At 37.4% G+C, this 24,510-nt stretch overlaps 1 protein-coding gene across 4 annotated transcripts in view; it reads left to right on the top strand.

The window, feature by feature from the left end:
• The window catches only part of SLC25A12 (solute carrier family 25 (aspartate/glutamate carrier), member 12), a 175,382-nt gene that overhangs the window by 138,294 nt on the left and 12,578 nt on the right, over nucleotides 1–24,510 (top strand). For all 4 annotated transcript variants that reach the window (XM_014545823.1, XM_014545832.1, XM_005857580.2 and 1 more), the window contains 6 exons: nucleotides 362–455; nucleotides 2,247–2,331; nucleotides 9,402–9,483; nucleotides 10,790–10,948; nucleotides 14,266–14,318; nucleotides 14,570–14,650. In XM_014545823.1, coding sequence (XP_014401309.1) covers nucleotides 362–455; nucleotides 2,247–2,331; nucleotides 9,402–9,483; nucleotides 10,790–10,948; nucleotides 14,266–14,318; nucleotides 14,570–14,650 — 554 coding nt within the window. The remainder of the gene's footprint in view (nucleotides 1–361; nucleotides 456–2,246; nucleotides 2,332–9,401; nucleotides 9,484–10,789; nucleotides 10,949–14,265; nucleotides 14,319–14,569; nucleotides 14,651–24,510) is intronic.

Raw genomic sequence — 24,510 nt, 5'->3', positions numbered from 1 at the left:
GGGAGAGGCTCCTGAGAGGCTCCTGCCACTGCTGCCGCGCTCACCAGCCATGAGCCCGGCTTCTGGCTGAGCGGCACTACCCCTGTGGGAGCGCACTGACCACCCGGGGGCAGCTCCTGCGTTGAGCATCTGCCCCCTGGTGGTCAGTGCGCGTCATAGCGACCGGTTGTTCTGCCATTTGGTAGATTTGCATATTAGTCTTTTATTATATAGGATAGTTGAATTTGGGAATTTAAATTCAGTTTTAGATTTTAAAAATAATACTAAAATGCCTTTAGTTACAGATTATAATTGGTTAAGTTAGAAGTTTGTTGCATTTTAAGAATCTTTTAAGGTTTGAAAATATTTTTTTTTCTTCTAGAGGAGTTTTCCCAGAATGCAATACGCTATGGACAAGTCACCCCACTAGAAATTGATATCCTATACCAACTTGCAGACTTATATAATGCTACAGGGTAACTATTCCCATAATTCTTCACGATATTTATTAATAGGACAGTTCTTTTAACATGTGAAGCAGTGGTGTGCTTTCAGTTTATTTAAACAATAGTTTATTCAGTATATAAATTTCAAGAAAGAGAGACAGATATTAGAAATGGAATGAGGGAGAGACAGAGGAAGACAAGCTAAAGGTAAGGGCAGGTGGAGGGAGGGGAAGGGAGAGAGAACAAGAGAGGAAGAGAAGGGAGAGGAGAGGAAGAAAAAGGGAGAGCAGAGATGGGAAAAAGTGAGGTAAGAGAAGGGAGTAAGGGGTTGTTGAAGGGCATGACAGAGAAATAGGGGAAGGAAGAAAAATGAGAGAGAAGGGGATAGAAGTGAGAAGATGTAAGAGAGGGATGGAAAAAATTGGTTTAATCTTGACTCTCTGGAGGTGTTAGGAATTTTGAGAGATTTGCATAAATTTGCCTGAATTAATAAACTGAGATACATGTTTAGGAATCTTATAATATTTTGGATTCATTGTGAATGGCCATTTTGATAAACAGTATGTACTATTTTGTATTGGAGAGTATTATTTTCTTAAATATGCCTGTGACATTATTATCATATTTACCATCACGAACAAGCTCAGATGTTTATGTCTCTATTTTATAGACTAAACATCCCCAAAATACATGGAGAATATTAAATTTGCAGTCTTATGCAAATCTAAAAGAAAAAATCTTCTCTATGGGTACCCAGCAGGACCTGTGGGAAAGGGGACTTATATCTATTAAGTGATCAGATTTTTTTTTTAGTTGCCTCTAGTAGTTAAGTGTAGGAACATCTGAAAAATGGCCTTTAATCCTAGAGTTGAGGACTAATAGAAGTTGAGTGTACATGGCTAATTCATTGCCTTCATGCTACATAATGAATTGCTGAGCTAGAGATGATACTAAATATACCAACCAGTCTTTGGTGATTGATGTAAAATATCAGACCATGTCTCATTCATTTAGAATTCGCATTTTTAGCAAAGGTTTTAAGTCTCCTATGTGATAAAAAAATGCTTTTAAAAAGTGCTTCTCAAAACTGTATGTGAAGTGACTTTCTAGCATACTTATTTTTAAGTAATTTTTTTTGGAATCAGTAGTGTATTCACATGGTTCAAAATTCAAAGAGTTTAAAAGAGCATTCCAAAAAAGATTCCCTTCTACCCTTTGCCTTTCCTTAAAGGCAACCATCAGTTTTGTGTTTGTCTTTCTCAAGATACCTATGTATTAAGTATGTATACTAAGAGAATACATGTAGTATGTATGAACTGTCAACATCTATACTTTGCTTCTGCCAGAAATTATTTCTTTACTTTGAATATCTACATTGAAGTCTTATTAAATTTGTATACTCCACATTATTTATCTGCAATCTTTTGCTTTATGTTGTGCCAAGCAAGTTCTTTTTTTCTCACTATGATCTATGTGAATAGAGAAATACTATTTAAAAAAATATATTTTTTTATTGATTTCAGAGAGGAAGGGAGAGGGAGAGATAGACACATCAATGATGAGAGAATCATTGGCCACCTCCTGCATGCCTCACATTGGGATTGAGCCCACAACCTGGGCATATGCCCTGACCAGTAATCAAACTGTGATCTCCTGGTTCATAGGTCGACGCTCAACCACTGAGCCATGCTGGCTGAGCGAGAAATACTGTTTTTAAGTCATAGTTCTCGCCTCCCCCCCCCCTTTTTTTTGAAGAAAGATTATCTTAGTTTGAGGAGTTTGTTGGTGTCTAACAGTTCTTTTTCATATTTTTGCCTGAAGGCGCTTGACTTTGGCAGATATTGAGAGAATAGCCCCGTTGGCTGAGGGGGCCTTACCTTACAACCTGGCAGAACTTCAAAGACAGGTAGGTGTCTCATAAATAGAATCTCCTTTAAAAGTGCTGGAGTTGTATGTATATGACAGCCTAGAGCTTCTGAATGGTGAAATTTAAAAACAACTTACCAGAAAGAGATTTTACTTAGTTCAAAGATTACCTTTATAGAACTGTGACCCCCTCCTATTTTTATGGAGTAACTAGATTTATGTTTGTGGCTTGTCTTTTAGCTTATGAACATAAGGAAAATAAGAGTGCAAACATATATGGGCTTGCCTTTCTTCTCCATAGAATTAGCAGTCTGAATTTGTCTAGTCATATTTAAAGATTAGTGTTAAGTTCACTTTGTATCATTAAACTGATATTTATAGGGTTTTCAAAATACAAAAATTCCTCTAATAAATCTTTCACTGATATTATACCTTACAGATTACAACAGTAGCACAGGAAAATTAACTAATGAACTATAGAGAAAACCTTGATTGTTAAATTTTTGATAAAATATTAGTTATTTAAAATATTAAGATAAAAGACAAACGTGCAAATTGACCATACTTTCGCTATGCCTTAAGCCACACCCACCAGCCAATCAGAGCGGCTATATGCAAATTAACCCAACTAAGATGGCGGTTAATTTGCATATACCGTCTGGGAGCGAAGACTGAAGATTATGATTCATAACAGTAGCAACATTACAGTTATGAAGTAGCAACGAAAATAATTTTATGGTTGGGGGTCACAACATGAGGAACTGTATTTAAAGGGCCAGAAGGTTGAGAACCACTGTCTAAGGCAGTGATGGCGAACCTATGACACGCTTGTCAGAGGTGACACGCGAACTCATTTTTTTTGGTTGATTTTTCTTTGTTAAATGGCATTTAAATATATAAAATAAATATCAAAAATATAAGTCTTTGTTTTACTATGGTTGCAAATATCAAAAAATTTCTATATGTGACACGGCACCAGAGTTAAGTTAGGGTTTTTCAAAATGCTGACATGCCGAGCTCAAAAGGTTCGCCATCACTGATATAGCATGAAGGTAATGGATATTTGTATTTATCAAAAGGCCCAATAAATGAAAGTTCTATAGTAGGATCGTTAACAAGGTTAAAAAAAATATTAAGGATGATTAAATTAATAGCTCTGAGTCCTATAAAGTTAATATAGCCCCATTTCTGATTTCAAAAATACTATCTTAAAAGGAAAATAAACCCCATGATATTACCTTGAAGAATGAAATGGAACTTTTTTTTAATAAATCTTGTTTTAAGCAGAAACTCCCACTTCTGTAGCAGTTGGAGGAAGCCTCAGTTGTAGTGATGGTCACCTGGCTTTGTGTGGGGAGTGAGGTTAGGAGGGCTATTGCTTGTCCTCCTGGTATTTACCTGCTCTCACAGACATGAGACCTGTGTCCCTGATACCTTAGGAGATTGTGATGACCTATGAGGCTAGAAGACATAGGGACGTCATGGGGAGAGGGGCAAAGAAGACAGAAGACAGTGAAGGAGGGAATAAAGCTGAATGGGCATGCCACAAAAAGAGCCCGAGTCCACCTTTCTTTAGTGCTGCCACTCTGGTGAAATAGCCCGACGAGCTAGTGAAAGATCAAGGCTTATAAGTGAGGTCTGCTGGGGAGTTTTGGTAGGAAATCTTACTTCTACTTGAGCTCCATGAAATGATGATTCTGCCTCTGAAATGAATTAGAATTTCCAGATCTACTTTACATAATAAACAAGAACTTTTATATTCTGTGCAGTAAATTGAAAATATACTTTTATATCTACATTTTATGTTAATACTTTGTTTGCTCGGTGTGTAATAGAGCTTCCTGCAGATTAAAATATATCTGTAACCCATTGCAATTTAGCTTTTTTAGTAGCAAAAACCCCTTATCTGCTGCTGTCAAAGTTTATTTCCATTATAAGTTCTCAGATCCTTTAAAAAAATAGATTAATTTATTTCAACTCACTGATTTATAATGAAATTTAACAAAATTATTAAAAAGTTGATACATTGAAATATTTAAAGAGCTCTTATTGAATTTAATTTTATATTTTATAGTGTACATTTATAAAAATTTTCCTTGAAGTTTAAAAAATTGCATTTCAAAAGGAGCTATTTTTCAGTGTTACATGTCTATTAATATAGCTTTCCCTGGGGGTGTCCTCATATTTATAATAATGGAATATTTCATTTAGCTTATTAAAGACAGTGTAATGAATTTAAAAATCCCAACTCATTCCTCCTTTCTCAGCCTTTCTGCTGCTCTTACTTTTCATTTTACCTAACTCTCTTGCCTCTAGCAATTTTCCTACAAGTCGTATCTGAAAGCTGTTTTTGTAATCTCTGGCACCCTAATTTTATCTTCATATTTCTTAGTCTTTAGGAAGGTGATATAATTCTGCTATTGGTGTAATTTTTCTTGTAGACAGATTGGAAGGTGATTTGCCTGCCTTCAGTGGGCAGCGCTGATGCCTTTATGCTGGTGTGATGGCCTCAAAGATCTTGTTAGATGCTAGCGAATGGGTAGTGATAAAAATCGCCACCTTCTCTTTCCCTGGGTTTCTGATTGACAGTCAGAGTGGTGCTGGAGTGCCTGCTGTGCCTTTTCTCTAACCAGTAGGATGGCACAGGGATCTGGAATCTCCTGAGAACAGGCAGAGCTCCTGGGTATTCTTGCATTGTCCCCGAAGGAAGAGCCTCAGAGTCTGTCTGTTTTCCCTCTCCCACATCAGCTAGGTTGGGTAGTCTTATTGCTGAGGGTTAGAAATAGAGAAATAAAAAAATGAAGATTTCAAATGTATTTTTCCCTGTGAATTATTGTTAAAACACCTCTTAAAAATAAAACTCAATAGAAGTAATAAATAATTTTTAGAATTTTATAGACAAATTTATGAAGATTTAAGAGGGATTAAAATTGATGTCCCTATTTACATACATTGTGAAATCTGGCCTTATTATTCTTGGGATCTGCTACATGTTTCTGTGGACCTCAGTTTCTCCTTCAAATATTTTCAAGATTCTGTCAAACTCCTGCATTCTGCAAAAATAGTGTGAATCAATCGATTTTAATTTTATTTTCTAAATTCTAAATGACAGTATCCTCCGAATACATGAATTATTTACATTTCATATATAGAATGTTGCCCTATAGATATCCACTTGAAACTTAGATATAAAATAGGAAGGAAAGGACCTGGCCAGTGTGGTTCAGTGGTTGAGCATCAACCTATGAACCATAGGTCACAGTTCGATTCCCTGTCGGAGTTGCAGGCTCGATCCCCAGAAGGAAGCGTGCAGGAGGCAGCCGAACAATGATTCTCTCTCTTCATTGATATTTCTGTTTTTCTCTACTTCTCCTTTCCTCTCTGAAATCAATAAAAATAAAATAGGAGGGATGGCAAGTTTTGTTGTTATCTCAACCTATGAAAGTGGTTATTAAAACACAAGTGCATGACATAGAATCTGAATTCAGAAACAGAAGGGAAGTTAAGAGACAGAGGTTAAGAACTGGGGCACTGATTATGTGACATTCTTTCTCAGTTTCCTCATTAAATAAAGAGAGTAGTATTCATCTGATAGGGTCATTGTGAGAATTATATGAGATAATGTACTTACATTAGGCCTGGCACCTACTAAGCAAGCAATAAATGTTAATTGCCATTATTGCTGTGGTTGTTACTGTTGTTGACTATAAGAAGCCTATCTGAGCACACTCCAAGTTGGGCTCAAGTGTGTGTGTGTGTGTTGTGTGTGTGACATAATTCCTTCATCCACCTTCATTACTTTCCCTAGGTGGAAGGGGATAGGAAGTGAGGAAGAATTGTATCTTTACATTTTCTTCTTTATTGCTTAAATTGTTTTACTTAAAAATTTTTTGTGTGTGTTGGCTGAAATTTTATGTTACAATTAAAAAAATTTTAATTGATGGGGGAAAAAGACGTCAGCTTTTTCTTCCTTTTCTCCTATCCATTAATAGTGTGCCATGTGGAAGAGGCAGTTCTCTTTATTGGACTGGCACACTACATGAAGCAGCTTGGTTTGGGCAGGTTGCTTGACTTGTTAACTGACATGATCTTGTCTTATCCAATTCTCATTTATAGGATGAGAATACATATAACAACAAAAGCAAAAGAACCCTCTCTTCTCCAAATGAGATCTCTAGTCACTTTTAATCATATGCATATACTTAGGGAGCAAATTAAAAATCATTTAAGATGCTCTCTTTTTTTTTTTTTTAAAAGATGTCCCACTTTTATTTTGCTTTGAAAAACAATCTTGTTAAATATCACCTTCAAGGTCATAATCATAACCTTAAGGGAAAGAGCACCTTTTCCTTTGGCCCATTTGCTCACGGTAGGCAATCTTCTTAGTGCTGAGTATTTTCTTTCAGCCTAAATGCTAAAAATTCTGTACACAGTCATTAATAGGGATGACAGCTACAGTAGCATTCTACTTATGAATATTCATGATGTGAAATCCATAGCATTAATTACATTAATTTACATACCTGAATAAAAGTGAACCGTAAGTTATAGTGATAGCTGAGCCCAAAAAAGAACCCTTAGTAACCATATAGTGCTTTTTTTTTTTAAAGTGCTATTTAATAAGGGCGGAGGCAACATTTCTTTCAAAAGGCATTTGGGCATTCATAGTTAGAGATGTTTTTAGCTAAGAATTAAAGCATAGTATAATCCTTCAGTTTTCATAGGATTTTGTAGGGCTTATAAACATTCTTTAAAGGAAGAGAGTATAAAGAAAACATATGTGGTTGAACACAGGACAAACCTTTTATATGAAAAAGGGAATTAGTGGTTACTTGTCTCTTATTTGTGATTATAGCCCTTTTATTCTATGAGTTTTAATTCAACATATTCTGTTGAGAGGAGACATGATTGAAAATAATTCATAATATGTGAGAATGAGGTTTATTTTCACCCAGTTTTGTTATTGAGAAATTCTAACTTTGGGAAAAAGTTTTATGTGCATGTTTTTAGAAGTTAAAAACATATGCTGTGTGTTTAATAAGTAGCATAACAACCACATTGATTTTAAAATATTATAAAATTTAAGTCAAAATGTTATTACTTAAATTTCTCCAAGCAATGTGATAGTAAACATCATCTTTACCTTGAAGATACAGACTGCATTTGTTTTCAACTATTTTGTCTTTGAAACAGAGCATTAGAAATAACTGGTTAGCCTGGCCCATATGGCTCACTGGTTGAGTGTCGACCTATGAACCAGGAGGTCACAGTTCAATTCCCAGTCAGTGTACATGCCTTAGTTGTGAGCTCCATCCCCAATAGGGGGTGTGCAGGAGGCAGTTTATCAATGATTCTCTTTCATCATTGATATTGTTATCTCTCTCTACCTTTCCCTTCTCTCTGAAGTCAATAAAAATATATTTTTAAAAAACAACAAGAAATAACAGGTTAGCCTCACTGTGTTTAGTCAACATATAAAAAAACTAACTGAAGCATATTCAGAGATTGTACAGATGAAAGCAAATCAGAGTAGACTAGTTTACCCTTTTCCTTCTAGATTTTAGGCATGGATTCCCTCTCCATTAAATTATTCTAATAAGAGTATCTATGTGGGGCGCGGCTACAGTGTTGTGGCCAGGTTCAAACCTCAGACTAATGAAAGGACAGGGTCCTCTCATTGCCACGTGCAAGTCCCAGCTGGAAGGCAGGGCCCTCCCAGCACAATTAAGCTTGAACCTATGGTCCAAACACGTAACCCCACGTGCCTTGTGGTAGAGTTCAGGTGCATATAGTTGAGTGAGGTTGGAGCTCACAAGAATGCTGTAAACAACTTGAGCACGCCCCTACTTTGCCTCGTGGCATCTGCTATAAAATAAAGACACGGCAGCGTCCCACCGAGACCCAGCTTTCATTCTCTTGTCTGTCTTTTCCTTAATCCTTTCACCCCCGCCCCCTCAGTTTACTTTTGGCAGCAACATATCTAAACTTCTTTTATTATGCTGTTTTAAAAACCTCATTTCAAGTTAATATTTTTCATTTTCTTTATAATAAAGCAAGTATTTTATTCTTTCATTTCAGACTGTTCAATACCTGCTATTTCATAATGAAAACATTAAAGAACAAGACTGATACACTAATATAGGCAACTTATTTCAGATTCTTTATGCTGTAGGATATCAATGCATTCTGAATCACAACAGGATTCCCCCCTTTGCTTTATTATCATCGTAGATTTTACATTAGAACTGTAAATGTGGCTAAGACAGTGGTTCTCAACCTGGCTACATAGCAGAATAATTTGAAACCTTTTAAAAATATATAAACCCCAGGCCCCATGGATTTTTTTTTAAAGCCCCTTAGGTATTTTCTTTATGCAGTTGGGGAATACATAGATCTAGGAGAGCAAATGCTCAATAGCTGAGGTCAGAAATACTACACTTAGCTAGCGGTAGCCTCAGTGGTTGAGCTGCAAAGCCAGAAATAAGACTCTGACTCTAGAAATAGTAGTTATTAAAGGTTTTCACTTTATCCCAAAAGAGAAGTCCTTGACATTGCTTTGCATAAAATCCTAACAATCCTAATTATGTGATTTCTCCAGCCCTAACAGCTGAGAGGTGGCAAAATCAAAGTAGGAGGCTGTTGGTAGAAGAGGTAATAGCTGTCAGGCATGGGTGGATAGCACAGACAGCTGTGTCAGATCTTAATGCAGTAAGTGATGGACATATGAATATGATAACCTCCAGTCATTAGAGATGGTAGATTATGATCAATAGTCTCTGGTCTGCGAATCAAGATAGTTTTTGTACATTTTAGAAAGGTTTAAATTTTTAACTTGGTTAATGTAAAGAAGTGGGGGGGAGAATGTTATACTTGAAATATTTATTCACTTAAGTAAAATGATAGTGTATTTCCCAATAGCAGCAGATAAATAAGGCATTAATAGGTTTGTAAAAAAATGGGGGAAAGCAATGGTGTCTCTTTGGCTGGATATGGTTTTTCAATGCCAATAATACAGGTATTCATTTTAAAATCTTAAAATAGCTGTTGTAGCTTTTTTGATTTGCTGTATGTTTTTCCATATTTTTTTACATGTTTTCCTTTACCCCACAGCAATCTCATGGTTTAGGCAGGTCTGTCTGGCTCCAGATTGCCGAGTCTGCTTACAGATTCACTCTGGGCTCAGTTGCTGGAGGTGAGTGATGTGTCTGTGTGCTGTTTCAAGCTTGTGATCATGTAATATTATCTCACTAGACCGGGACAGATCAGCAAAAGTGCAGTTCATTGTTCCCGTGGGTCACGGCTGCAGGGCTTTCTGAAGCATTTTTTATTTTTTTACCTCTGATCAGAGGACTTGTCATAGCATGGCCATAGCCCCTCTGGCTCCAGTCTGTCTTTAGGACAAAACCTCTGTCATAATGTGAAAGTCTTGGCTGCAGTGCTGCACTCACTTTAATTATACTGGTTAAAGCCAGTACAAAGCAATGGAGAATAAGACTATGTTTATGGTGTTCGGGGTGAGGGCAGGTAGGAAATCAAGATTTGGGGTACAAATCCCAGAACCTTATGAAATAAAACAACCTCTCAAAGTGATTCACTTTTGTTTCTCTACTTGTATTCTTTTCCTCTTCCCTTTTACTAGTTGAAGAATATCTGGACTTGTAGCTTATTTGCTAAAATGAACCTCTCCTCCCTGTTCCTGGGCAAAATTCAAGACTTTTTTTGTGTTGTTTTTTTTCTTTCTGCTTAAATCTCTGCATAGAAATAGTGTAGAATCTAAAATTGCTTTGATGATAAGAACATATCAGGTGTGATTAAAATACTTACGATTTTTCAAAACAAGCCTGAACTGATGAAACTATTATTTTTTTCTTTTCAGTCTCAGTTTTAGAAGTTACAAAGCATGTTTCGGTTTTCAACAATTGAAAAATATAATGCTCTAGTTCATGTTATACATTTTTTAGTCCGTGAGAAATCTAAAGCCTGGTCTTTTTTTTTTTTTTTTTTTAACAAATTCTGTATGTAGGGGTAGGATTATATTGAGGTTTGGTTTCAGTATTATGATTGTAACTAAGTTTAATATACCAAAATGCTTTAGCAAACTAAAATTTTAAGTTATAGTCACTTATGTGTACATATATAGTCATTTTAAGGAGTAACTGGTATATTTAAGCATTTAATGGGAAATATCAAGAAATATGTTGTTTTTTAAAAATATGTTACGTATAATAGTTTAATGTTATAGAAAATTGAGTGTTGATTGTCTAATGTTGGTGATGACTTGAAAATCCACTGTAGTTGTTCTCTGAAGCAACTGTATTTATGGATCCAGTGGTTGCCAGCCTGTGTGGTTCAGCTGTGTATGGGAGGAAGAATAACGAAGTCTCTTGTGAGAAAGATACTGTTTTATTTTCTAGTCCTTTGAGATGAGATTTGTTGTCCTTATAGATTCCCCACTTAATTGTGCTCTCTTTTAAGCCTCAAAATTGTTTTATTTGTAGCTGTGGGAGCCACTGCAGTATATCCTATAGATCTGGTGAAGACCCGCATGCAAAACCAGCGTGGCACTGGCTCTGTGGTGGGAGAGCTGATGTACAAAAACAGCTTTGACTGTTTTAAGAAAGTCTTGCGTTATGAGGGCTTCTTTGGACTCTACCGGGGTGAGTAAGCAAATCTCAGCTGCAGAAGTTAGTGATTTTTATCTCACCAGAAGCAGGTTTTAACTCACTTGTTATGAAAACCAATGTGTAGCCTGCCCAGTCAGACTAGAGCTGTTTTTCTCTTTTTGAATTCCCATTGCTCATTTCTCTTTTTACAGTTTTGTTGGTAACTAGCAATAGTAGTCTGCAAACAAGGTCTTCATTTCTTCTTCCTGCTATTTCTATTTCTCGGAATCCAAATCCTGTGTTTGTCCTATCATGGGTCTGTGGTCACTGTGCTTTACAAACTAAGGCACATGTCTGCAGGTGGAATACAGTGGTGACGGCTAAGAAATAGAGAGCTTTTTTTTCTCAAAGAGTGAGAGAGGAGAAATACGTCTCTTCTCTGAAGTAGAAGCCAGGCTGCCACCTGGAGGTAAGTTTACCATCTATCCACTTGTTTCAACTGAAAGAAATATCAAATGTTTTGTCTCCTCCACGGAGACCATAAGTCTTTTTCACTGAGTCATCTGAAGTTTAACAAAGAAGAAAAGAAAACCTTTTGGCTCCAAGTCTCATTTCTGTTCCTTTCCTCCCCATAGTTCAGAAGCACTGAGTGAAAGCAGAGAGATTTTCTTTTGCAGGAAACGTTACTATCACCTCTAGGCCGAGCACGGCGCTGTTGGCCTAGAGGCAGCAGCCCCATGCAGAATTCTCTTCACCCCGTCGGCTTTGTAAGAACTTGTTCTCTTTGGAGAGGGAACGACTTTCATGTACATGTTTTCACATTAGAATTTAAGGTTTCCTTTGGGAAGGAGATTAATTTTTTAATCCCTTTGGGCGCCACTTGGAATTCTTTGAAAATACACTCTACATGCCTAAGTCCAGGGCATTTATGTAATTTACTGTACTTGTTTGTTTGCACACACAGTCTCATTAATCCCTAGCTCATTCTGAGCTCTGTTGAACTGTTTGGCTTAGAACCTCTTCCTTGGAAAGAAAGGCCAGGCCAAACAAAGCGTTATGTTCATGGACAGGAGAAAAACACCTCTGATTAGCATCATGTACAGACTTTCAGTGAAAAATCTAACTCTGATACACTTACTATGTGTGAAAGAGAGGGTCATGAAGATGTTCCTTTTCGGCATTATAAGAGAGTGTTCTGAATAAGAGAGTGTTCTGAAAACTAGGCTCAAATACCCTGCTCCTGAGAAGGAGTGCAATTAATTTTGCTCAAATATTCAAACCTCTAGCCTCTCTAAATTCTCGATGTATAGCAAGTATTCTGTGGAAGACGTGTGCATTGTCTGGAATCCAGATCTGTGCATACGAATGCTTGTTTTAAACGGTATTAAACCCTGCACCCCTACATATTATTTAACAGAGAATCTGAGGATTGAATGGTACTTAAGTTGTTTTCTTTCTTTGACATTTTCAATCTTTTTTTGTTGAATAATGACCTTTCTTCTTCCTTGGTATACTTAAAAAGAGAATGTCCTGTATTTAAAGCAGCGGTTCTCAACCTGTGGGTCGCGACCCCTTTGGCGGTCGAACGACCCTTTCACAGGGGTCGCCTAAGACCATCCTGCATATCAGATATTTACATTACGATTCATAACAGTAGCAACATTACAGTTATGAAGTAGCAACGAAAATAATTTTATGGTTGGGTCACAACATGAGGAACTGTATTTAAAGGGCCAGAAGGTTGAGAACCACTGATTTAAAGGAACCTAGATATATACTAACAGTTTAGCCTTCTCAATGGATGGATGCTTACCGAAGATTTCATTTGTGAGAGATGTCATGTTAATTAAATGAGTCAGATATAGCAAGTTGTGTGTGGGGGAGGAGGAGGAGGAGTTGTTAGTTTTATTCAGGATGCGAGCTGATAAAATCAGTCCTTTAAATGAGAGAGTCTTGTATTAGGGAGAAGATTGTAGGAATCCTGTATGTGAACACTATGATTATTGAGATTATCATATATTGCTTAGAACTGGTCCATTATTCTGTCAGATGATTGACAAAATTGTTGACAGATAAGCCTACATTTCATTGCAGGCAACAATGATAAAATGACATAAATCAGTACTTTATTAAAATTCCATGAGCCTTATTGAGGCTAGTTGTAAAACAAATACACATGCTGACATAGTTGTATGGGAGTCAGACTAAGAGAAATAGGGCCTGGTAATCATGAGGGTTAGAAAGTTAAGACTGCCATCTGCTGATTTATTCTTTTAAATCAGTCTGCAATCCATTAAAGGTGTGTGCAGATTTGTGTTTGTCATTGATAATTCAGTTTGACTGACAGTAGCCATATGTATGATTACTTGCTGGCTCTCAACTCATAGAAAATCACTCAGCAGTGTCCTCAAAGTAGGCTTAAGATCAGCAGTGAGCATGCAAACACATACATAACTACCCCTTGGCTGGGTGATTTAAAGGATATAAAATGTTTATTGTTAGCATCTTTAAAAATGTTTGCAAAAAATGTATGCTATCAATTTGGGTAATCTGTGTGCTTTGGAAAGCTGAGCCCTATGAATATCTACAGATGTTGAATTGTTTATGTATTTTTTTCTTTTCCAGTTTGCAGCCAGCCTGGGAAATTTAACTTTCTAAGAATAATAATTTCCTTTGTTTTAAAAGGATTCTTTTGAAATGTCTTAAGTTTGACATATATTAGTAAATAAGAATACAGTAGGCATGTGTTTTTGTTTGTAGAAGATACCGATTAAATGATACATAAAACTGTTTTTCTGTGCAGTTTTGGCTTCCCTTTAAATAAATGAGTACTGAATTCTAGGTTTCTCTAAAGAGAAAATTATGGGAGTTGGTGTTCTATAATGACCAAGCCACTGTATGCTATCCCATAGATAGCATCATTTGTGGCAAAATCTGGGTCTACTTAACAGCTTTGCAGAGCTTTTCCAAGCATACAACATTGGCTTCTCTAAAATGTCTGTGTTTGTATGCTGTTGGTTGTAAAGGGAGGGGATTTTGTTACGTTGTTGTTGGCAGTGTTCCAGCATAGAGAAGATCCAGAGGCTCCATTCCTTCCTCATACGCTTTTTGGGAGGTGTTAGATAACTAGGCTTTAAAGGAAGCATGCTTAAGAGAAGGATTTACAGCTTCAAGAAAGCATAACATTATATTTGACATAAATAATTATTACATATGTATACAGAGTTTTTAGGATAATCCATTTTCCCCATTTTATTAAAAACCCTGAAATGTTCTATGGATAAGTAACATGGAGGAAACCATTTCTTTTTGGGCTTGTTTATTCATGTCTAGTACATCTATATTACTAACAATTCTCTCCATTTACCCAGGCCTGATACCACAACTTATAGGGGTTGCTCCAGAAAAGGCCATTAAACTGACTGTAAGTTTTTTTCCATTAAATTTATGTTATCTGTTTAGATTATCATTAAGCCAAAATGAAAACTGATACTGCTGAGACTGACACACTATCAAGGCATTTGTAAAATTTTAAATTTATATGTCGACATTTGATAATTTTTCATCTTATGAGACAAATATTTTGTTGATTTGTAAAACCAATAACATATTAGTAGAGGAAATTATGGTTAATGGATGTTAACTCTGATTAACCGATGTTCTCTTTCTAATTAGGTTAATGATTTTGTTCGGGACAAATTCACCAAAAGAGATGGTTCCATTCCACTTTTTGCAGAAATCCTTGCTGGAGGTTGTGTACGTATTAATACTAGACATTTTTCATGGCAAATATGTTCCTTTAACTTTCTTGCACATTAGATAGAATATCTGAGTGACATTCCCTCTGAACTTAAGGGATTCTAAGCAGATTTTCTCAGTGATCATATGGGATGACTTTTAAATTTCATTGCATAGTCTAACTCAGTGATGGCGAACCTATGACACGTGTGTCAGAGGTGACACGCGAACTCATTTTTTGGTTGATTTTTCTTTGTTAAATGGCGTTTAAATATATAAAATAAATATCAAAAATATATGTCTTTGTTTTACTATGGTTGCAAATATCAAAAAATTTCTATATGTGACACGGCACCAGAGTTAAGTTAGGGTTTTTCAAAATGCAGACACGCCGAGCTCAAAAGGTTTGCCATCACTGGTCTAACTGGTTTTGAGTGCAGAAAACAGGTAGTGTTTTATCAGCTCAGTTTCTTAAAAGCTCCTGAAACATTACCTTCCACACTTTTTTTTTTATATATATTTTATTGATTTTTTACAGAGAGGAACCTTCCACACTTTTTGAAGTTCTAATTCTGATTCTTCTTAAATATCACAGTAAATAGTAGTAATGGAGTTACCATACATTTATATTGACTGTTACTGTAAGTATGAGATGTTGGATTAATTGGGCCTTTATATTTAGGTGAAGGACTGAAGAAGCCACTGTAGTATACTTATAATTGTTCTTCTTTAGGGACCAGAGGATACAGCAAACAACCGTAACTATGTTGAGGCTGTGGACAGTTCTGAACGCAGCAGTTCAGATTATATTTACTTAGAGCACAAAGGTTTCTATCAAAAGTGGGAGTGTGACATTGGATTTAGACCAATTCTCAAATCTAAGTATGCAGCTAAACTAATTTTATTTGTGGTGTTCATTTCATATTTGGCAATACATTATGCGATTTGTTTAAGACATACTTAGTCCATTTTGTCCCTGAAAACCTTAATAACTTTTAGTTGAATTAGCTGAAAATCTTAGCTAAACCCTCCTCAGTTGCATGTGGAACCTGAGGTGATGAGGTCACTGACCTTTGTAGTTTTTAATTCAGAGAAGATGCCCTGAGGGTCAGAGAGAGGCTGCTCTGGATTCCCCTTGATGAGATTTATCAGCCTGGCACGTATGTGGGTCCTCACCTTTCTGTAACCAAAGTTCTTATGGAAGAGGTGGCTTAGTGTGTGTGCACACACACCTGCATGCATGCCCATGTTGAACATCTTTTCATGCATATGGCATTTATCTATCTGCATTTGTCTATTTTCTTTGGAGAAATGTATGTAGAATTTTTTTCCACATTTTTTTTGTTAATCCTCATCTGAGGATTTTTTTTTCCCCATTGATTTTTAGCGAGAGTAGAAGGAAAGGGAAGAGACAGAGAGAGAAACATTTATGTGAGAGAGACATATCGATTGATTGCCTCCCGCTTGTGCCCCAATCTGGACCGGGGGTCGAGCTTGCAACTGAGGTACATGCCCTTGATCAGAATTAAACCCAAGACCCTTCAGTCCTCGGGCCAATGTTCTAACCACTTAGCCAAACCAGATAGGGCTCTTTGTCCATTTTTAGTTGGGTTGTCCTTTATTATTGAGTTGTAAGATTTCTTTATATATTGAGTCTCAGATCAGATTTTTTTTGCAAATATTTTTGTACTTTCTTGACTGTGTCCTTTGAAGAATTGGACTTTGATTTTTTTAAAGTACAATTTATATTTTCTTTTGTTATTTGAGCTTTTGATGTTATATTTAAGAAATCATTGCCTCATCTAAGGTCATGACGATTTATAACTCTGTTTTTTTCTAAGAGTTATAGTTTTAGCTCTCACATTTAGGTCTTTGATCTTATATACCACTAGAGACCTGGTACACGAATTTGTGCACAGGTGGGGTCTCTAGGCCTAGCTGGTGATCAGGGCTGATCAGGGCTGGGCCAATTTGGGCCTGCTGGCCAGGGGAGAAGAACAGGGGGAGGGACCACGGGCCAATCAGGGCCTGCTGGCCAGGGGGGAGGGACAGGGTGCAGCAGGTTGCCCGCAGACCCCAAGGAGGGAGCCGGCCCTCAGCCACCCTGGGAAAGGGGTTGCATCCGCCACCACCCACCCCCGGTTCCCCATCCCAGCCTGGGGACCGAAGGTCCCAGTGGAGTCGGGAGAGAAGGCAACGGTCGCTGGACTGGGCACAGAAGGAACAGACGCCACCGCCAGCCGGCCACGGGAGGTTGGCCGTGGGAGCACACTGACCACCAGTTGAGCATCTGCCCTCTGGTAGTCAGTGTGCGTCATAGCGACTGGTTGACCGGTCATTCAGTCGTGACAGTCATTTAGGCTTTTATATATATAGATTTTTTTAACCTTAATTTTTTAGGGTCTTTTGCCTTGACCAGAGATATTACCAAATGACAGTTTAATTATTGACAACATTTTGGTATATTTCCTTCTAATGTTTCTATATACATGCTTGTGTGCATGTGTATGTGTGTATGCACACGCATGCTCACACACAAACATTCCTTTTTAAGCCAGATGGAAGTTTTGTTCACTCTGACTTTCTGATTGCAAATGAAAGCTACTTTCCATTTCTGAGGTCAGCAGGGAGTCACAATGGAACTTCTCACTCTAGAAATACAATATAACCTTTGGGAACAGGAGTATAAACAGAGTGCGCATTTTCAAATTTTGAATCTTCATTGTGAACATTAAACTCTTGTTTTATGTCTATATCAGAACCTTCCCAAGAGACTGTCAAACACAGAGGGAAGGTAGGAGAGGGTGGGGATAAGGGGGAGAGATCAAAGAACTTGTATGCATTCATATAAGCATAACCAATGGACACAGACACCGGGGGGGTGAAGGCATGAGTGGGGGGTGGGGCAGCAATGAGGGGATAAGGACACATATATAATACCTTAATCAATAAAGAAAATAAAAACAAACAAAAACTTCCCAAGGAAGACTTACTAGTTCAGAATTTATCATAATTTAGATGTGCTAACAAAAGGTTTTCTTTGTAGTCTATAAATTGCACTTTAGGTTTAGTAATTGCTTGACCTTTCTTTAGGTGGGGATGGGTAAGAGTGTGTGTGTGTGTGTGTGTGTGTGTGCGTGCATGTGTGCATGTGCAGTTACTGAGTAAATACCTGTTATGGATGTTGTTTGTTCAGTATGTAGGTACTAACAAGTTTCAAATAATTTTTTTCTCATTGGTAAGCCATTCTTATCAGGCTGTTTTTATTTTTCTATTAGAAAGTCTCTATATGTATAAAGACATATATATTCACACATATTACATGTCCATATCACACAAATATAATTGAGTTTTTATTATATCTGTTGTGGGCAAGAATAATATTTTAATGTCAAGTTAGAATTTTTTAAGTACTTTAAAATGCACTATTGTCACTGATATGAAATAGGTAGATGGAGAACAGCGGCTCAGAAAGGCTAATTCTCTCACCCCATCACACAGTTAATATATGCTGCAGGTTTCATGTGAGTCCAAATATTTTTATTTTAAGACCAACTCTTTTTATTCTATAATGCTCTCTTGGGGAATTAAATCAGGGCCTTGTCCATGTATCAAAATAAACCTAGATGAACCTATTCAACTTTGTACCAGCTTTTTTTTCTTCCCTTTTTATTATATGGGTATCCTATATAATAAAAGGCTAATATGCAAATTGTCCCCTCAACCGGGAGTTCAAATGGGAGTTCGACCAGGGGGTGGGGCCCGCCTGCCAACTGCCCGTGGCCCCTCCCCCCGGCCAGCCTGGCCCAATCAGCCCCAATCGGGGCGGGCCAGCCAGAACCCACTCATGCACGAATTCGTTCACCGGGCCTCTAGTATATATAATAAAAATTTAACATACCTGAATATATATACATATATATTAATTTAGGTACAATTAATGTACCAAAATGAACAGATCTTATATGTCAGTCTTCTCAATGAGTTTTAACAATTGTATACACCCATGAAGTCACCACCCAAGACAAGATAAAGAACATTTTACACCAGAAGATTCATTCATGCCTTTTCCCAGTCAATCACTCCTCCCCTCCCCCAGGTACCACTGTTCGGATTTCTGCCACCAGTTCTGTTTCTTCTCAGATTTCATATACATGGAATCGTACAAAATGTGTTCTTTCATTGTTGACAGAATTTTGCTTAACAGTATTTTCAAGTCATATGCTTTCATTTTTCATGGATGAATATCTAAGAGTGTAATAAAGTAGATGTATTTTCAATTTGAAAGAAACTGCCAGTTGGTTTTTTGAAGTGAGTGGACCATTTTATAGTCTCATCAGTAGTGTAGAGTATTCAATTATTCCATATCCTCACCGAAGTTACCAATGTTTCATGTTCTTAGTTGTTGTTTTTTTTTAATTTTAGTCATTCTAATTGGTGGGAAATGATATCTTATTGTGGTGTTAATTTGCATTTTCCTAAAGCCTAAAGATATTAAGCATCCTTTCATGTGCTTATTGGCTATTCATATATCTTTTTTTGTGAAGTATCTGTTCAGGTCTTCTGCCTATTTTTCATTGTTATTCTTATTTTTTATTGTTGATTTGTAGTTCTTTAATACATCATAGAGACAGTACTTTGCAAATATAGGTGCTATCAATATTCTCCCCAGGCTATGACCTGTCTCTTAATTACCTTAATGGTGTCTGTAGAGTTTAGATACATCTGTTCACTTAAGTGGGAAAAAATGTAATATCTTTTCAGGTCAACAGAGCAGAAAGTTTGAAGTCTAAATGGACTGACCTATATATTTTTTCTAAATATCTCTCTGGTATCTGTTTTAATGTTTAATTCTAACTAGAGCACTTACCTGACTGGTCCCATTACCTCTTTAGAGAATGTATACTTCTGAATGGATAGAAGTCATAAAACTCCAAATGTATTTATTGCTCAGCAAAGGGCTAGTGTAAATCCATCACATTGCAGGTGTTTCCTTAGCCTGTGTGAACTTAGCTTCCTGAAGAACTCACCCCTTCCCCTGGTGCCTTGCTTTCAATTTGCATGGTGCTCTCAAATTAGCGCCAAGAGCTTTGTTAGGCAGAAGGGCAGTTGTTAGGATCTCTGTTGTCATATTAAGAAACCAAGAAGTGGAAAGGTTATGACCTATCCAAGGTTACCAAATTAATGGCAATATAGGTCAACAGTCTTGCAAACTTGGACTCTTTCCACTCTCTATTGCTTCTTCCTTTCATTCCACCCAACACACAACCCCATGTTGGGTGCATCAAGAAGTCCACTTGGAGCTTTTACTAACCCTGGGAGCCAAGATTTACAGCTGGCCAGCCTGCTATGCTGCGTGCTCCTCAGCAAGCTGAGCTATCACATCTCTAAAGAGTTGTTTGGAAATAGTTTCTCCAGCTCCTATCCCAGGAATCCATGTGGTCCCAACTATATGCTTGAATACTTACCTGAACACACATACGTATGCACACAAGTTGAAAGTCCATTTATGTCAAATGTCTTGTGATAGGTATATAGGAATTTTAATGCTTCCTTTACCCTAGTTAGGAGTACGTGTAGTTTTATCTACTCATATCCTAATACCCTGGCATGTATCATCACTCAGCAATGAGCAAATTGCAGTTTATTCCCTTTAAACTATCATTATCCTAAACTATTTTAGAAAGAACCATAGCATTTCCCACTGCTTTATAAAAGTCTGAGAATGTTTATGGTTGATGGTGTGTGATACAGTCACTGTTGGTTCCTATTCCTCTTTGGCAGTGCTAGTGACAGCTGATTCTATGACTTTTATTCATTTTCTGGTTATTTTAATTTTACTTTATTGTTGAATCTGGTTATTTTAAGTGCACATATTTTGTACATCTGTTCAAGGAGCTGGTGTGGCTTTAAATTGAAGTTAAAATTTTCATCAGTCTCTGTAAGGGAAGGCTTTGTAATGAATTGTTCAGACATTTTGTGGTTGGAGGGAAATAGTTGCAGACTATAGGAGACAACAGATCAAAGAAGGAAGTAAACAGGGGGCTTGGCACAGGCAGGGCCAGGTCGCCAGCCTCTTTGTGGACTCTGCCCTGGGGTGGGATTGTGAGGGCAGGAAGGTGAACAGGCCTAATCCTGTGTGCAGCCCCGTGGCCTCAGGCACATCAGACGTGTGGTGACATCTCAATATTGCATTCTTTCCCTCCTTACTTTTGCTGTCAGCTTTAGTTGGTTTTTTCCTCATTAAAAAAAAAAGTGACTCAAGAGTAAATGGAAGTTTTTCCATTTTTCCATTTCTGTTGTATATAGGTAACCTTCATTCAAAATGAATTTGTTCCCTATATTGTGTCATTTGTATTTCAGTTTTAAACAAACAAATGACAACTTAATACTGAAAAATAAAAACATCTAAGTCAGTTTTAATATTAAGGCTTGCCTCTCCTCAAAAATATAAGCAACAATTTGAAGAGGGAAATTTAGCAGTTAGAGAATTAAAAGCTAATTTGGTGGTTTGGTGAGTGAAAAGAAACTCACCAAAGGTATTGTGCAGATTGGTATGTTATCTATATAAGCATCAGTACCAGAAGCGGCAAGATGTCAAATTAAACAGTGTTCATTTAAGACATGTGGCTGTGTTATCAGGATGCTTTAATATGAAATTTTATGTATCTTGGTGTCTATTTCAAATCACTAGCTATATTTGACTAGATTTTGTTGATCATATATACAGAGGTAGATAAGCTTTCTAAAAAAAAAATTATTGGGACCCTCGTTCACTGCTGGTGGGAATGTAAATTGGTACAGCCACTATGGAAAACAGTATGGAGGTTCCTCAAAAAATTAAGAATAGAGTTGCCGTATGACCCAGCATTCCCTCTTCTGGGTGTATACCTGAAAAATTTAAAAACATTTATTTGCAAAGATATATACACCCCTCTGTTCATTACAGCATTATTCACAGTTGCCAAGATGCAGATAAGTTTTTTTAAAGCTTTGGATCCACAGATAACTGGCATTAACTGTTTGTTTGTTTTTAAGGCATTCAAAGTACATAAATTACCAAATTTACCACAGGGAAGAATGTATGAGAGAGGACCTAGTCTCTAAAAGAAGCCACTGATTCTAAAACCAGTTCTGTTTCTTATTTTCTGGGAGGTTTTTTAGTTTGGTTTGGTTTGGGGGTAGTTAATACATTAATTTAATTCAGAATTTAAAAGGTACAGTGGTGCTTTGAAAATTCTTTCTCCCAGCTACTATTTCTCTTTTCAGGAGGCAACCAATGTTTTCATCTCTAAGCCATTCTGATTTTAACAAATTTCGGTAAATTTTGACATATTTGTGATCAATGCATACCTAATATTTTATGTTCTGTTTATGTCATTGGCACAATTATATTACCCAATCTTTTTATTTGATTAAGAGCATTTAATTGTTTCTACTTAACTCTTATCGGGTATTTACATTTTTTTCTGTTTAATTTTGTTGCTTTCAAAATAGCAAACATTAGCATCTTTATAAAATTACTGGTACTTCTTTTCATTGAAAAGCTACCATATTTTTATTTCACAATTTCACACTTCTGAAATTTTGTATATTCAGTGTTGATATTTGCTGTAAGCAATGTGGTGTTTTTTTTTTCCTGTGAAAAGCTGTTATTAAATGAATGATATCATTTATAATCAATAGAGTCTGAAATAGAGGAGAAATGATAATTTTCTTGTATTTGTTTCTCCGAGAGGAAACACTAAGTTAAGGATGTGATAACATTATTATAATCCTAGTTCTGTTACTAGATTTCTTAGCAGAGTGATTGAGTTAATTGAAGATTTTATTCCCTCTCCCCCCTCTTGAATTTAGTATGTATGAGATAGTGATCAGTCTAAGAGTTTAAAAAAGGAGAGTGCATATTTGCCATATAGGTTTCCCTTTAAGTGTTATATTCAGAGTTTAAGACAAATTGCAATCTTTATTTTTTCTAAAATTATCCAGTATTTCTGGGTAATATTTGCCTACATATTCCTAGGCCTACTATAGAATGTTTTTAAAAATGTGTATTAACTTTTAAAACATATACATACTAACAATGCATACTATGCATTGTTAGCAGTTTTTCTCCTTCAAGTGTGTAGAGCACATAGGTGTGAAACACTTGTGGATGTGTGCCTTGCTACCTGCTCACTTGTAGTTTCGTTTTGTGGTTCTGTCCAGTGCATTGTTGGCTCTTAGTATGTGTTCTGGGTAACAAGTCTTCAAAGCATACGACAGTTAATGTGTTTGTTTTAAAATGTAGTCATTTCCTTCTCTTAATTGTACTGTTCTTATAAGAAGCCTGTTACACTCAGAAAGAAACTTGAAGAGTTGTTAAAGGAGTGCAAATCTCAGTAAACTGGCAATTGATTCCAAAAAGGGTCTGTGAGAGAAGGGGAGGAGGAAACTGGGGTGGGGAATGCTGGTTGGAGTGCTACTGCTCTGCGGGATAATTTACTAATGATTAAAGCCACAAAAGGGCTTTATATTTACTTAAACATAATATCCACATGTGGCAACAGGAGTCGACATTGTCTGGTGCTGGCAAATTTTGGGGATTATAATAAAAATTTGTGTTTCTATTATTTTTTAATCTGCTTTAGTTTGGAACATAAAGTACATTTCCCCAAAGATAGTCTTTGCAACCATTATTTCAATAAGAGATTTCAAGGAAGTAGCAAACTTTTTCAATTGGTTTGGTCTTTAATACTAGCTACAGGAGCAATTATTTGGATTATCATGTTAACATAATTTTTCACCCAGCAATCCTTTTGAAAGTATTGTTTGCTTAGATTGAAACATTGCAATGTTTCTTCCTGCCTGTAGTGCAACAGATTAAAAGATACACAGGCAAATCAACATGTAAAACTGGGTCAGTCAGTCACCAGGGGACCTATGTGCGAGTGGTCTGGATTGTGTGAGTTGGGAGTTGCACAAAACCCAGAGAGAGACAGCAAAAAGGGAATTAGGGCCCTGGGGAATCCAGGACAATAAGCTTCCCACGAAGGGGGAAAGAATCTAGTGTCAGTGTTGGCAGTTGTGGATGTTTATGGGAGTAAAGGGTCAGGATTGGAACTGGAGTAGTTGGGGGTTTATAGCCCCAGGCCAGTTAGGAGAATGGGCTGGGACTTGTTTGTGCCCCTTGGAAGGAGGTCTGGGAGGGTTGTGATATTTAGAAAAGTGAACATGAATGTGAGTGAAGATAGAATGGATTTACAATGTCCCAATGAGGCATACATTTCCTGTTTCACACTTAATATGCTATTGCAGTGAAGTTATGATTATATAATACTAGAGGCCTGGTGCACAAAATTTGTGCACGGGAGGGCAGAGGGTGTCCCTCAGCGCCCTCTTGCCATCTGGGACCCCTCTGGTAGGGTCCCTAGGCCTGGTCGGCAATCAGGGCCTATCGGGCTTTCCTTCCCCTGCCTGCCAGCAGCTGGCCCCGCCCCCGCCACTGTCCCTGCTTGCCATCTGTGTGGCGCTGCCCCCCCTTCCCCGCCACCAGTCACCTCCTTCTGTGGGGCAATGGCTGGCTGGCCCCACATACCCGCCACAGCGCCACCAGCCAGCTGGCCTGGACCTCCCTCTGTGACCGCCAGCCCGGTGGCCTGGGCCTCCCTCTGCAGGATAATCGATTGTGGGGCTTCACGATGGATTGCATCGCACCCGCCTTGGCTGGCCTGGTGCCAGTGCGTGTCATAACGTGGTCGTTTGGAAGGTCATCCGGACAGTGTTCTGCTGTTCGGTCATTCGGTCGATTTGTATATTATGCCTTTATCTTATCTAATAATAGACAAACATGGTAATTAACCGTACCTCCGACACGCTTCCCATTGGCTAATCAGGGC

Source organism: Myotis brandtii, unplaced genomic scaffold (genome assembly GCF_000412655.1).
Source record: "Myotis brandtii unplaced genomic scaffold, ASM41265v1 scaffold112, whole genome shotgun sequence".
NCBI lineage: Eukaryota > Metazoa > Chordata > Mammalia > Chiroptera > Vespertilionidae > Myotis > Myotis brandtii.
The sequence above is the reverse complement of the archived record's forward strand: the minus strand, read 5'-3'. Positions and strand labels throughout refer to the sequence as shown.